Source organism: Rattus rattus, chromosome 5 (genome assembly GCF_011064425.1).
Source record: "Rattus rattus isolate New Zealand chromosome 5, Rrattus_CSIRO_v1, whole genome shotgun sequence".
NCBI lineage: Eukaryota > Metazoa > Chordata > Mammalia > Rodentia > Muridae > Rattus > Rattus rattus.
Genome location: NC_046158.1, coordinates 30,469,098 through 30,485,047, shown reverse-complemented (window position 1 = coordinate 30,485,047; position 15,950 = coordinate 30,469,098). Strand labels below are relative to the sequence as shown.

Here is a 15,950-nt window from a genome sequence, read left to right as displayed (position 1 = left end):
TTGATCCTCATTCTATCTCTATGTCTTGTTGAGCTCTCTTTACATGTAATTCAAAGTTAGCCAAATACTTAGGGCAGGAGTCCGCTAGACCTCATCCTTTAGTTACATTGTTTTTAATAGAAATTTTGTTTCCATCAAAGTTTAATTAAAATTGAGTACTTTCTAGCAGTGCTCCAGGGATCTCGTATTAGGTAGTTTTCAGGATACACATATTTATAAATTATTTTAAAATATTCTCTTTAGGAAATATTTTTTTTTGTTTTAGCTTTATACTATTTTAACTCAGATAGCTTAAGTTCAGTCTATATTTTGTTCAACTAGGAAATACATATTTTTTTTAAATTTTTAAATATAAAAGGTCAGAGGTCCATGGAGCATGCAGTTATAAGAGTGGAACTGGCTTAGTGATAACATCTGTTCCCAGATGATTGTGTTCACCGCCTGGCGTGTATCTAAGCACTGGGAAGGAGGCTTGGCACACCGTGAGTGCTGAGTAAATATTGTGGCATAAATGACCATATGTAATATATTGATTATGAATTATTTCCTATGGATAATAATAGAACACCTAGAAATTTAATGACTAAATTGTAATGCTGATGTAAATGTTGAAAAACTTAAAAAAACTTATTTTGTTTCTGTAGCAACAGTGGACAAATCGAATGTAATTGATGACGATGTGGAGGAAATTAAGAAGTCGGAACCTGAGCCTGTTTATATAGATGAGGTATCGACCTTTTGTTTAATAAACTAGCAAAACTTTTTAAAAATATCCTATCATTTTGGAATAGGTGGGAACAGTGCTTCTCCACTCACTGCAGTTAACTCTGACTTCTCAGTGTCTCCTGTTATTTTTCTAGGGTAAAATGGATAGAGCCCTGCAGATTCTCCAGAGCATAGATCCAAAAGATTCAAAACCCGACTCCCAAGACCTCTTAGACTTGGAAGGTATTAATTAATATTGAACTCACCTTAATGTTGCTTACATATATATTACAGTTTATAGTGTCTTGAAGTTTTTTTCCTGCTTCCTGTTTGCTCTTTGAGATTTGAAATTCTTGTGAGAAACAGACTTGTATATAAATAATTTGTAAATAAATATCACTTGGAAGATACTGTCACAGCCCATCTCCATTTCATGAAAGGAGTCTTTGTATTTTGTAAAGTCGCTGGTGAAATTGGCCAAAGAAAAGGCAGGATTAGAAATAACAACATGGACAGGTGACTCACACCTTTAATCCCAACACTTGGGAGGCAGAGACAGGCGGCTCTTAGAACAAGTTCCAGGACAGTCAGGGCTACACAGAGAAACCCTGTCTTGAAAACAAACAAAAAACAAACAAACAAAAAATCATATCATAGTAAGTGAAGTCAGTATGTAAAAGTTTATTTTTGTTTAACTGTCTTCTGACTGTGTGTCATTTAGTTTCTAAGAGTTTAAGGCTGGGGTTGGGGATTTAGCCCAGTGGTAGAGCGCTTCCCTAGCAAGCGCAAGGCCCTGGGTTCGGTCCCCAGCTCCGAAAAAAAAAAAAAAAAAAAAAAAGAGTTTAAGGCAAAACAGATACTCTTCTGGGTTTAAGGATCCTTCTCGGGTTTCTAACCAAGTGCCAACCAGCAGTCAACCAGAGTCAAACAAACAATCCCAGTACTTTGGGCTTCTGGGCTTAGGGGATTGTACATACAGCTCCTGCATGAAGAAGGCTAAGGCAGGGAGAGCGCCATGAGTTTAGGCCAGTCTGGACCATGGAGTGAGACCCAGTCAGAAAACCACACAACAAAACTAAACAACCTTTGTAAAAAAAACCCACAGTAAATAGATGCCTTAAATTTTTTATATAAAAGAAAGCTTGGTTATGAATATGGAGCACTTCTCTATGATATTTGTCTTTACGTTTGGAAGTCTGTGAAGTGTTTGGTGTGTGTATGTGTGAGCATGCCATATGCACACGTGGAAGCCAGAGGCTATCTCTGTGGAGCCCGCTCTCTGCTCCACCTAGGACCAAACGCAGGTCACCAGGCTTGTATAGCAGGCTCCTTTATCTGCATAGCCATCATAGCCCTGCATTGTAAAACATCTTACATACGTAAAAAGTATGACTGTCCAATGCTTGTGCGTGTGTACACATAGTCCATACATCTGGACCAGGTTCGCCCTTACCATCTTTCCTGGCATAAGCTTATTTCCCTATATTTTATATGATGATGCATATTCTCTTGTTTAAAGATTGTTGAAATTGCCTTGTATTAAGTTTCTGTATTTGTAATTATTTCTGTATTACAGATATTTGCCAACAGATGGGTCCAATGATAGATGAAAAACTTGAAGAAATTGATAGGTGAGGTCTTCACTTGCTTTGAGCAGATTTTCAGCTGGGGAATTGCTCGTGGGATTGAGCAAGTACTGCAGTTCCGGGTCGGTCGCCAGACTTTAAAGCTAGCGTCTGGTTACGCTGTTTATTTTCATAACATTATTCCCACCAACGGCAGGAATGTGACATGCGTAGAGCCATGGACCCTTGCATTTTATCACAGTCACTTTGTTTTGGGGGCTGGAATTGAGTAAGAAAGAATGAACATGGGTGTACCCAGTGAGGGTTGACTGTGACAGACCTAGGAGTAATAGCATCTGTGAATATAACGAGTGAGACTTCCCTAATCTGGGAAGCTAAATGCAGTGCAGCGACTCCCCTCGTCTCCTTTCAAGCCTCTCTCTGTGTTCCTGATGCCTTTTCTGTTCCCTTGTCTCCCTGGGTTTGCTGCTCTGAGAGTGGGCATCAGTGCTGCTGGTGGAAGGGTTATTCCCATCGAGTTCTGAGAACTTGGAAAGAGAAGCTTGAGAAATGACGTCCAAGGGGAAGGAATTACTTTCTGCTTTCCTCCCTTTCCAGCCCCTAGTGATTGAACAGCTGTATAAATCATACAAAAAGAAAGGGATTAGGTTAATTTTCTAATAGGTCAGCAAACAGTGATTCATTCAGGAAAAAATGGTTTGTTCTATAATGTATTTTAACATTATTTTTATTTTATGTGTGTAAGTGTTCGCCTTCATATCTGTGTACCATGTATCTACCTGGTGCCTGCAGAGGCAAGAAGAGGGCCTCAGTTCCCTTGGAACTGGAGTTACAGGTGATTGCGAGCTGGAAATCAAATCTGGGTCCTGAGGAAGAGCAGCCAGTGCTCTTAACCATTGAGCCATCTCTCCAGCTCCTCCATGGCATGCATATATAGATTTTTTTTTAATGAATCCTTTGTGTTTTTACAAAACTGAAATAATCAGTGGTAGATTGGTCATAGTTTTAGATAGATCATAGTTTTGGAGAACATATCCCACACCTACTTATACATCTGCTACTAATGATTAGTGAGTAATCAGACTGGGCAAGTTGAGAAAAAAATAACTATTTTGCCATACGCTTGGCTGGCAATATTAGTACGCATTTTCCTAGGCCTAAAAATATTCTTTACCCAAACCATTTGAAATGCGTACTAAATCTAGGGAGCTATACAATGACCAGATGTTGTGATATTAAACACAATGCTATTTATGACCATAAATATGCAGCTAACTAAAATGTCTTTCAGTGTTTTGTGTCTTATAGTAGAAATTAATTGCCATTGAAAAATACTTTCTGATATGGAATGATGTCATATATAGTGGAAGATATAACGGCATAACATTACTTTCATTAATAAGAAGAATTTACTAAAGAAAAATGTCTAAAGGAATTAAAACTCAGAGTCCCCATTTCTGAAGTCAGTTACCTTTGAGTGAGAGCTGGCTGTCCGTCTGTGAATCTGTGAGCCAGGGTCAGAGTTTCATAGCAGAGGGGACATTGCAGCCTCTAGCTGAACGGGGCTTTATAGTCTCAGGACGTGTTCTCCTGTCACGAATTCAAAGATAAATATAAATCATTTTTCCTTGAATAAATCAGCAACAGTTTGCTATTTCTATAGGGGATGGGAATGAGAGTTAAAGTGCCTTGTTAGAAAGTTAAATTGTACATTTCACTTTGTCATCACAAAGCATGGGCTCTCATACTGCTCTCCAGTTCTGACTGTTCCAGACTGTTGTAATCTGATTTTCTACTGCTTTCCCCATTAGGTTGGCCTTTCACTCCTCCCCTTCTTTTACCATCTGGCCGACCTGACCTGGTCATTGTTTCTACCTTTCCTGTCCATCTTTCCTCAGGACGAGCTTGAGCCCTGGTCTTGTCTCTGCTGTCTCCAGCTCCCGTTAACCTCTAAGTTCTCTGTCCTTTCCCCACTCCATAGACGTTTGCACTTGGTTATGTGTTACTTCATTTGCTGGTTTTTCTTTTGTGCTCTTGACCTTGTCTTCCAAGGAGAAGCACCTCAGCTGTCCTTGCTTGCTCTGGTGTAGTCCTGAGTGTGATTCCCTGAAGGCTTGCCTTTGCTTGGGGTTGTCAGTCTTGCAGGATGGTCTTATGCATGCGCTCATGGCCGTCCGCTGTTGTGTCAGTGTTTCCGCAGTCCGCTGGGTTACGTAGCACATCACGCTGTTACTGCGCACACCTAACTTCTGTAGGTCTGAGTGCTTTGCAGCAGTTAGATACTTTGCCTGCTTGTGGTCATGGCACGAAAAGAGACAGTACCTGTTAGCTGGCTCAAATAGCATGTTAATGAAGGAGAGACTGCTATTTGTGTGTTGGGCCGTTTATTCGGCTTCTCATCTCTCTTGTTCGCACTGAATCACATCCAGTATACACTTACAGATGATTAATGCCACACAAAAAGTAGCCATTTAACTTACGCTGTCATTCATCACCCCCAGGGGAATGGGCAGAGTTGTACCATCAGGGTGCATTTCCTGGGTGGATAATGCTTATCTGGATTTGTTGTTGTCTAATGCTGTGCCTAGTTTTGTGTACTTCCCCAAAGTAATGAAGTAAACAGAGTAGCCTAGCTTGTGTATATGTTGGTTTTACTTGTGTTTCCTTGATTTTAGTTTGTCCTGTCCTGGACCTGAGTAAGGCGTGTATGCTTTTCTCCCATTTTGCTCTTACTGCAGTCACAGTTTACCTCACAGGGGCTCCGGGTCTTCATCTACATACTGTACTGTGTTAGTGGGGTTTATAATCAAGGTATAGACTTTTACTGAAACATAGACTATTTTTCTTTGTAATTAAAATTTTGACATAAATCTATAATGTATTAAGTTAAATTCTAGCACCCAAATTATGAATTGATTGTAATTTATGAGGTGTAGATCTGCCTTTTCTGTATTATTAGGAAGATGGACCAGTCTGTTGATGGAATTCAAGTTTCTCCTCTCAGTTTTCCTTTGGGGATGCCCTTTCATTGCATATAAAAAGAGCCTTCTGAGGTATGAACAAAAATGTGTACTAAACTTGAACGGTCTTCACATTTCTTTGAAAATACTTGTCTTGCATCAGGAGGCACTCAGAGCTGTCGGAGCTGAACGTAAAGGTGCTGGAGGCCCTGGAGCTGTACAACAAATTGGTCAACGAAGCGCCCATGTACTCGGTTTATTCGAAGCTCCACCCGGCTCCTTACTCAGCCACAGCAGCTGGGGTTCCAGTGCAGGTGAGCATTGCTCTTGAGAAGTAGTCATGGTTTTAAAAAAATTAAATGTTTAAGAGCATAATGTTAAAGATCTGCTGCCCACGAGTAAAATTATAAAACTAGGGCTGGAAAGATGTGAAGAGATGGCTTAGCCATTAAAGATTAGGCTCACAACCAAAAAACAAACAAACAAACAAAACAAAACAAAAAACCAATGTTCAAAACTGGGAACTGTGTGTATGTTCCTTCTTCACTGTGACAAAGTACCTGAGGAGAGTCAACTAAAAGGAGGAAGGTTGTTTGGCTGGCCTAGTGATCTCAGGCGTCTCAGTTCATAGTCAGCTGGCTCCACTGTCCTCAGCCCAAAAGAGCATTGTGGTAGAGCACAGCCACTCCATCCTCAGGGCAGTTGGGAGGCGGAATAGTGCAGCTCTGAGGGCAAGATAAGGCCCCAGGGACCTACTTTCTCTAGCAAGTCCTTACCTTCTTACAGCATGCTCTACCATGGACTCACTGACGGGCTGATTCATGGATAAAGTTAGCTCTCGCTTACCAAGTTCTTGAAATCCAGACTTCCAGCACACAAGCCTCTGGTGTGTGGGCGTGGGAGGGGATCTCCATATCTGCAGACCTTGGCACTGAACTTTGATGGTTTCAGGAAGTATTGTCTGAACAGTGTTAGCTGTAAAGATTAAATAGGATATTTCACAAATTCACTCCAGTTCATTTTTACCACATTGAAAAGACTGTTCCTGGTTCTTTTTATGCCTCTGTAAGGAAGTAAGTATGTATGGGGTATAAGTCTTCTTTGTAGATGTAAGTCCTGTTTTATCAAGCATGAATTTCTCTCATATATATACACACACACATAATTTTTAATTTTTTGTACCTTAAAGTGTTGCCTGGATATGTGTCTGTATGAGGGTGTCAGATCTCCTGGGAAGGAGTTACATACAGTTGTGAGCTGCCATGTGGGTGCTGGGCATTGTACTTGGGTCCTCTGAAAGAGCAGCCAGTGCTCTTAACCTTTGAGCCATCTCTCCATCCCCAAGTGTGGATCCTTTTATATAGGGCCTGCTGTGAAAATCCTCTAGATACTATTTAACAAGGAGATCAAATATTTCTTTTAAACCTTTCAAGTATATCTTAGGTAATTACTTGAAGATTAGTTAATGAGGTTCTTTGCATTTTCTTAGACTCACGCCTTAACGTCTGTGTAATGAAGCTTTGCTCTGGGCTGTGAGATGTAGTTGCCAGAAGCTGCCCATTAGCAACATCGCTTTCCCACTACTTAGCATGGTTTTGTGCCTCCAGCTGACATGAGAATACTCAGTTTCTTCAGTATCCCATTCCAAAGCATTTTTCAAATCTTAGCCAATTAAATTTAAATTAAGTGTGGATGAGCAGAATTCATGTTAATTTATGAAAAGTGGTATGCAATGGAGTGTGTGAAGGAGACACCAAGGAGAGCAACTAGAATGTGGTGCATACATTAGATGATGTAACACAATATAATTGCTAAGTATTTTTTTAAAATGGTTACTGTGGTAACTGTCACACCAGAGAAGCAGCATTTATCAAATATGCCATGCTCTGAACTTTTTGAGAATTACATATGAGCTTAGAAAGGATTTCTGGGTTTAAAAAAGATTCCTGAAGTTTGTTCACTATTACTTCTGTTTTTAAAACGGTGTTTGCTGCTGCTGTGAAAGTGGAATAAGTTAGAAGTGTCTGCGTGTGCTTCGTGTCTGTGAAGGGCGGTCGCCCCTGTGCCGGGTGTCTGGGCTGCAGTTTGTACAGCTCGTCTCTTTTCCTTCTTTAGGTGTTCTCTAACATTTACTTTTTTCACACAGCTTCTTAATACATTAAGTCATGTGTGAGTTTGTTTGAAATTTCAAAAAATTACTGTTCTGTTTTTGAAAAACATATGAACTAAGTTGAGTGGCTGGGTTATGTACGAGAAACACACTTACAAATGGTGAACTCCAGAAGCCCGTTCCTGCCTCACTTGGCAGAGGCTTGCTAAAGAGAACAGCATTGCATTTTATGTAGCTTACTTGGCGTCGCCTATTATTCTAGATTTTAATGTAATCTTTGGTTTAAATCAAACTCAAGCAATGATTACTACCATATAGTAGTTATTATTAAACATACGGCTCGCTTTTGAATGCTGTTATGAAAGGTCGATAGACTCTGTCCTTACAGAACTGTTACTGTGAACATTTACGTAGGTTTACATAAGAATCTAGTGACTTTGCCGTTTCCTAAGAATGCACTTTGTCTTATTTCATAGCTCATCTTCTGAAGGCAGGTCTCTTAGTCACTCCCGTGAAGAGTCACGTGACCATGGCAACTCTTAGAAAGGCAGGCATTTAATTGGGTTTGCCTTACAGGCCTAGAGGTTTCGTCAGTCCATTGTCATCATGGCAGGCATGGCTGGAGAAGGAGCCAAGAGTTTGATATCTGGGTTGGTAGGCAACAGAAACACAGACATACATATATGCACGAGCGCGCGCGCGCGCACACACACACACACACACACACACACACGTCCTGGTTTGAGCATCTGAAATCTCAAAGCCCACCCCCCAGTGACTCAGTTCTCCTATAAGAACACACCTACTAGTGCCCCTCCACAGCAGGAGATGGGTACACAAAGCAGAGAGGGCCCAGCACCCTGGTCCTCTCTTTCAACCTCTCTCCAGTGGGGGAGGTGGAGTAGTCATCCTCATGGTGGTCTGGAGTAATCACGGGCTTCCCTTCAGGGGAAGGTTCTGTGGCAAGATGTATATTAATAGACACCCTTGATAGAGTCGAGCCTTCTACTTAAAAATACAGTTCCCACTCTTTTCTTCAAAACTCCTGGAAAATCAAAGAACAATTAAACACACTGCAAAAGTTCATTGATTAGATATCAAAAGTTGGAGACTTTTTGTTCCAGTGTGGAAAGATCAGTAGAATCAGATTGTTCCTCAAATAGTTAAACAGTTCATTTCTTTTATGTCTTAAAGTTCTAGGTGTGCTTAGTTAAGTCATAGAGTGAGCAACGTTTTTTCTCTTTGATTAATAGACATACCCAGTCCAGTCACATGGTGGGAACTACCTGGGTCATGGCATTCACCAAGTACCTGTTGCCCAGAGCTATAACCTAGGACCTGATCCTATGGGCTCATCGAGGTCTCTGCCTCCAAATATGAACTCAGTAACAGCACACACCATCCAACCTCCATATTTAAGGTACGTCTTAGAGAGCTGTGTTAAATTTCTTTAGTTTTAGAACAAGAACCTACAAACTCCTCCTTACAGTAACATTTTCACTTTTAACTTTTGCTGTTGCCTGTTTGTTTGACACAGGGCATCTCTGCACGGTCCTATCTGTGCCCTAGAACTGACTGTGTAGACCAGACTGGCCTTGAACTCTTAGAGATGAGTCTGCCTCTGCCCCCTGAGTGCTGGAATCAAAGGCGGCGGCTGCCGAGCCAGCGCTCCCTTTCCACTCTTAAGGGGGAGCTGCTGGAGGCCGCTGCTGCTCTCCCTGGGCAGAATGGCACTGTTTTACTTTAATTGATATCTTGATAGCTGCTAAGGTTTGAACCCACGGTAAAGACCCTAGTGGTCTTCACAGGGATTGACGTCATGGTGTTCTTAGTTCTGTGCTGTGGTAAGTAGCCTAATGGAGCAATGCTAGCGAACACCTGTATGTATATATTAAAAAGTTAGTGCTTTCGCTCAGAAGAGGATGTAAGATCCAACCAAAGTGGACTTTGGTTTAATATTTCTATACAAGCATTCTCAGAAAATCATATTTAAATTTTCCTATCGATTTACTTTATCACAGAATATGTATTCAGTGTTTTATTCAGCTGCCCTCTAAGGCCCCTTTTTGTCTTCAAGCCCATGAGTAAGGACTGCCTGAAAAGTAAGTGGACTTGTATCTGAGGGTTACACTCCAGTTTTGTTATTCTCAGTACCAGGAAGTATTACAGAGGTAAACCTGGTATATCAACATTAATCCTCTACTGAAAGCAACATATTTGGTGTGATTTAAAATTAAACGTTTTAAATATATTTATGCCATAGTAGAAACAGGAGAAAAGTGAAGTCCTTCTGTTCGGTGTGGTTTGTTTCCCTCTTGAGTGTGAGTCTGCCTATGTTGTCAGTCTCAAAGCACTCTGCACGGTCTGATGCAGACCACACTGTTTTGTTTTTGAAAGTGGTAGACATAGGCAAACGCAGTTTGCATTCTCAGTGCCTTTAGTACTTTGAGTGAGAGGTTTTGGAGAAAGCAAGTTAAATAAGCCTTCTCATCTTACGTGCTGTTGCTGTGTGAGCATTTCTTTTCCCTTAGCTTATTCTCTGAAAGTCTACTATAATGTGCAGGAGAACACAAGATATCATCTCATCGTACCTACTGCATGGAACCTTGGGTTTAAATAAAAACTGTAAACTCTTAATGCTTTGGATGCAGAGGCTTGCAGATCCTTGTGAATTCAAAGCCTGCCTGGTCTACATAGTACTATAAAGTGAGACCCTGCCCTGAAAGATAGATAGATAGATGGATGGATGGATGGATGGATGGATGGATGGATGGATGGATGGATGGATGGATGGATGGATGGATGGATGGATCGGTCGGTCGGTCGGTCAGTGCTCACCCTCATCTCAGGTAGAAGGAACAGTTTGCTTTTTTGTCAGATTTCTTACTCCCACTTGCAGCTAGGCCTTTCTCCATTCTTAGCTCTTTGACCTTCTTCACTATTCTTGTATGGAAGCCTCACCTCCTCACTGATCTCCTCGGCTTGTCTCAGGTGCTTCTCTAGCCACTTCTGTGACCTAACTGTGCCTGCCACTGCTTGCTCCCTCGCCTTTCTTTTTCTCTTTTGCTCTATGGGATGCTTCTGTGGTAGCTTTACCTTGCTAGTGTGCTGCCCCGTGGGCATGTGTGGTGGCCAGAGGTTAGGACGTCTTCTTCAGACTCTGTGTATACTGTTATGTGCCTGATGCCTTCTAGGCCACAAGAGGGTCTGTGATCCCTGGAAACAGAGTTACAGACGGTTGTAAACTGCCGTGTGGGTGCTGGGAATCAGGCTTGCTCTCCTGGAAGAGCAGCCAGTGCTCCCAGCTGCTGAGCCGTCCATCCCTCCAGCACCATCCACCTAGTTTTTTTCAGTACAGTCTCTCACTTATTTGAAGCACTCTGTTTGCCTAGACTGGTCAGACAAAACGTCGGGGTCTGTCTCCCTGTCCTGGGGTTAGCTAGAGATCCAGATTTTCTCTTTATGCTTTCACAGTGAGCTCTGTCTTCACTCCCTGAGTCAGCTCTCCAGTCCTGAGTAGACATAAAAAAATTATGCCAGGCAGTGGTGGTACGTGCCTTTCATCTCAACACTCAGGAGGCAGAGGCAGGCAGATCTTTGTGAGTTCAAGGCCAGCCAGGTCTACAGAGTGAGTTCTACAACAGTTGGGGCTACATAGAGAAACACCTACCAACCAACAAACAAAAGAAATTAAGTTACTAGTATGATGGCTACATAATAGAGAAATGGAAAAGTCGTGTTTGTCCTGATGGTCTGTCGCTGCAACTTGAGCAAAAGTAAATGTGACTTCTTTGTGCCACTTTGTTTGCAGCACTGGACAGGACGCTGTCTCCAACCCTTCTTACATGACCCAGAGCTCTCATCTTCAGGCGGCTGCTGGGACAGCTGCTTACACACCAGCCATGGGGGTGTCTGCAGACCTGTCCTCTTTCCAGAACACAGCATCCGGTTTGCCTCAGCTGGCTGGCTTTCCAGTGGCAGTTCCTGTACCTCCAGCCGCACAGCCACAAGCAAGTTACCACCAGCAGCCACTCCTTTAGAGACACACCAGGACCTGCTGAACGGCCTCGTGGGTGTGCCACTTAACCCAGGGGATTCTAATCTGAAATATTAAAAGTTTCCCCTCTCAGTCAAAAAGAACCATGAGTAAATAAAGCACAAAACCCCACCTTACCCTGAAGGCCATAAAAGGGTTTCTTTTCCAGTCCAGTTTGCTTGAAGCTGATGTTTTGGTCAAAGGCAGCTTGGATGTTCTTAGTCTGGTTATGACACTACATGGTATGAGGCAGGAGTGTGGAATTTTATCTTTAAAGAAACTGTTGTTTCCTCTAAGATGTGATATTGAGGAGCACTGAAGACCTTTAAACATTTTTTGTCTGCACTCCCCCCCCTGAATTTCCCACACCTGTTATTTTAAAAGGCGAACATCATCTTTTAGTGCAAGCCTTTAGCTTGCCAGCGTGTTTCCTGTTGGCTCCTTAAATTACAGTTGTGTCAGTAGCACTGTCAGCTTTGCTCTCAGTGCAGTGCTCAGTAGTAATTAGCATATACTTGTCTACAGAAGCAAGAACAATTGGGAAGGTACAAAAAATGTTTTCTGTTATTAACAGTGAAAACCATGTAAATGCAAACATTGTGAAGCAGTCAGCCAGTCCTCTGACAGCCGAGGGCCAAGGAACGCCCATGAGATGTTAGCCTTCCCAGGAAGGGCACTTTCTCACACTAGTGCCCCTGGTATTGAGAATTGCGTTCTAGTGACTTTGGCGAATGTCTAATGAAGGTGCTGTCCTTTGGATTTCCTGCTTGCCACAGATGCAGACCCTGCACTTCCTTCTTAGGAATTCTCAGTGAATTTGAGCCAGACACACTCCCCATACTCTGGTGTGATAGAAACCATCATGGGTTTTAAGTGTGAGGTGGGCGTTACTTTCTTACAGAAGTGATTGACATTCGTGAAGGAATTGTGCATCCCTCAGAGGTAGTCCTGAGCTTTGCTGAGACAGCAGGCAGCGGTCTGGTGGACACACAGGCTGACAGGACAGCGGTCAGGCTGCTTTTCTGAAGCTCATGTTTGAAATGAGTCCGTAGTACAAGATCCCACATCCTGTGAGAATTGGTGGTAAACCCATAGGGATTTTCTCTTAAAACTTTGCACACTACTTTCTTGTACCAACTTTTTACACAATACAAACTAGAAAACAGATGCACATGCCATAATATTTACACTAGGAAATATTCTAAACTTAATTTTTTTAAATTTTTAAATTTTTTGCGTGAATGCACTTCTATATATATTTTTAAGCCCTTAACCTCTATTAAAAATCCATTGGGAGACAATTTGGAAATGTTTGTCATTTATCTACTTACAGATATTTGATTATAAGTGTGTTATTTTTTCAAAGAAACTTCATTCTAGAACCTACCACTGCATAAAATTGCCAGCACGGAAGCGAGAGCAAGCAGTCCATGCAAGGCTGTGTTTTGAGAGTGTCTGGTTTTCAGATCCAGGACACTGGAAGATTTCCCAGTCTTCAGCACTCAGGTTGTTTTCCTACAGCCTTTTCCTTTCAGCTGAACCCACTGAAGGACCTAGAAGAAGACTGCAACCCGGACCCTGCTGTTGGAGAGCAACCATCTGCTCTTGAAAAATTAAGTGAATAAACGTAAAAGTCCAGAGCTGCTCTTGATAACGTTCGCGTAGATAAACTTGTCCTTCCTTCCCTTCCGAACTGTGTTTAATAAGCTCTTTTAGTGTTTGTGCATTTCATGTTCAGTTGCCTGAACTGTAAAGGCCTTGGTCAGCGTAAATACCGTGTGCTCGGTGAGTGGGGAGCAGCCAGTAAAGCTCAGATTTTGGAATAGTAAAACACGCCACGCGCCCTGTATATAAGGAGTATATATTGGTGTCTGTGAAGTGTAATATATGCAGAAGTTTCTCCCTCCTACATTTTATTTTTTCCATTCATAAATTTGTGTTGCAGAGTTATTGATAGCCTAAAAATGATAGTAAATCTGTATTGATCTGATTTCAGTATTAATACGAAATGTAAAGATATATTTTTTCCCATGATCCTATTGAACTGTACTTATTTTAAGATGTTTGTAGCTATTTATTTTCTGCCAAAGGAACAGTCTATCTTCAGATTTCTACATTGGGTTCATATTTAGTGTTTTCTAACAATTTTTAAATTTCATTTTTCATAATCTTGATATATTAGAAAATTCCTCAAAATATATAGAAGAATTTTATAGTATAAAACATTTTCTTGGGTGTTAAGTGGAGTATATTTGAAAAGTCAACAGTTAGCCGATGTTGTCTTTTCATTTGATAATTTGCTTATAAAATTACACATTCTCTCTTTGCTTTGCACTTAAATATGTGATTCTATTATGCTATTTCAAGTACTTGATATTTGAATAATGATTTTACTGTATATTGAAGACAATAATAAAGTTTCATCCACATTTTGAAAATGACTGTAAATGTGGCTGGTTTAGGGATATAACTCAGTGATAGAGTTTGTTCTTCAACCCCCAACACTGCAAAACGGGGAAGATGGCCTTAGGGATCCTTCTGTCCTTTAAAGAAGTTTTATGTGTCTTAGGTATTTTCTTCTGTATGTGTGTCTGTGCACTGCCCGCATGCCTGGTTCACTCAGAGCATCAGATCTCCTGGGACTAGAGTTAGGGAAGGCTGTGACCACCTGTGTGCTGGCCCTGAGCCAACTCTCCACCTCTGGGATTTCTTTCAAAGCTTTTCTTAGCAAAAGACAAAGTGTAAGGCTCCTGTCCACTCCTAGGGCAGGCCTTGTCGAACTGTGCGTTAGTGTAATACCAATGTTGTTCTTAAGGCTAATAAATGGTAAATAACACAGCACCAACTTAATGATTCCACCACAAGATCGATTTTTTTAGATTACTTCCATTTTAGCTCATAGATAAAAGGAAAGACTCAGATTGATTTTGTGGGTTTGTTTGACTTCATTGTTTTCTTAATACAGTTCTGGATTTTTATTTTAACCCAGAGGGAAAATTACTACAAATTTGTGAAGCTGAGTTTGAATTTGAGAGCTTTTTTGTTTGTTTTGCTTAATGTAGCTTATACAGTTGAGTGTGGTGAAGTGTCCCAAGCTCATGTTTGGAATGTCATATGTGACCTTACTTGAAATGGTCTGAAGGTAAGGTTATCTCAGGGTCTTGAGCAGAAACATTCCCAAAAAGGCTGGACTCTGAATCAATGATGGTCCATCATAAGAAGATGGAAGGCAGGACCCAGTGGAGGAGGCTGCATGGAGGAAGAGACAGGCTGCACTGCCTTGAGGAAAGGAAGGGCTGCCTGGGACTACAGAAGCTGGGACATGGACAGGACTTCTCTCTGAGCCTTTGAGGGAACATGTTCTGCCAGCACCACCCTTGCAGACGTCGGCCTCCAGAGCTGTGAGGAAATTTGTTTCTCCTGTTTAAGCCTCACTTACAAAGTTCCGGGAAATTAGCACACGGGTAAACATGCCCAACAGTTCTGCATACCCTGCACTTGGATCTCAAAGGTTAAATCGTCTTGGCATATGAGTTGTGAAAAGCACACGTAGTCCAGTGGGCAGTTGATTTCACCCTAGCTAAACCACAGTGAAAATGCATGATGACAGACAACTCTAAAACCTCTCCCTGCTGACACATAATGATTTATTTTAGCGATTTGTTTCCTCACATCTGTATTTGATCCCTTCATGCCAGAGACGTTCAAAGGTAACAGGGTCACCTGATTTTGCATTTACTGTCCACTCCTTTGCCCATTGTGAGTAGGAACATGGTGGGATAAATATTTAACAGCAAACAGGAGCAGAACTGGGTGACAAAGTGATGAATATGAAATTTATGGTTTAAAAAAAGGTAAAAGAATACTTAAAGAAACCACCTACTTGATATTTGGTATAGGAAGCAGTAACATCTTTATTTTTCGCTTTTTAATGATGTGAAGTTCACATAATAAAGTTAACCATTTTAAAGCAAATACTTACAATGGAGTTTAAGTATTTGCATTTACAAATGACCTTGAGTTTGAAAACAAGACACTCTTGTGTTTGAGTCTTTTCACATAGCAGCTTTTACTTAACATGTTTACTTACTTGGATTTCTGTGCTCACACCCAGAACCTTGAGCTTGTGGGGCAAGTGCTCTACCACTGGGCTAAACTTGATGCTTCTTGCTGTTTGTTTCTATTGTACAATATGTCAATACTTCATTGCTTTTATAGCTAAATAATGCTGTCACATGTGCATCCACTGCAGTACACACACCACAGCTAAGACAGGTTTTCCCTTAGTGGTCCAGGCTATCTTCACAGTCAAGATCATCCCTGTTGAGCTTCTAAGTGAGGAGATTAAGCCTGGTCCTGATATCATAATTCAATGGCAGTGGATGGACTCTGAGATTGTGTGGTTCTATCACATAGAATATCTATTCTACACTAAGAATGTGAGCTCAGCGAAGTGTAACCAGCACTGTTCTACAAAGAAGTGGCGATGTCATCAGAGCATTGTGGTTGGGAGTAAAGAGGTATTGAAGCAGATGTACTCACAGCCTGTGTTT

The 15,950-nt window shown here is 41.4% G+C and overlaps 1 protein-coding gene across 1 annotated transcript in view; it reads left to right on the top strand.

Moving 5' to 3' along the window:
• The window catches only part of Stam2 (signal transducing adaptor molecule 2), a 47,933-nt gene extending 34,098 nt beyond the window's left edge, over positions 1-13,835 (top strand). Inside the window, exons 9-14 of the mRNA XM_032903287.1 lie at positions 645-727; positions 861-948; positions 2,282-2,336; positions 5,415-5,565; positions 8,615-8,781; positions 11,173-13,835. Coding sequence (XP_032759178.1) covers positions 645-727; positions 861-948; positions 2,282-2,336; positions 5,415-5,565; positions 8,615-8,781; positions 11,173-11,401 — 773 coding nt within the window. The 3' untranslated portion in view covers positions 11,402-13,835. The remainder of the gene's footprint in view (positions 1-644; positions 728-860; positions 949-2,281; positions 2,337-5,414; positions 5,566-8,614; positions 8,782-11,172) is intronic.
• The last annotated feature ends 2,115 nt before the right edge of the window (positions 13,836-15,950 follow it).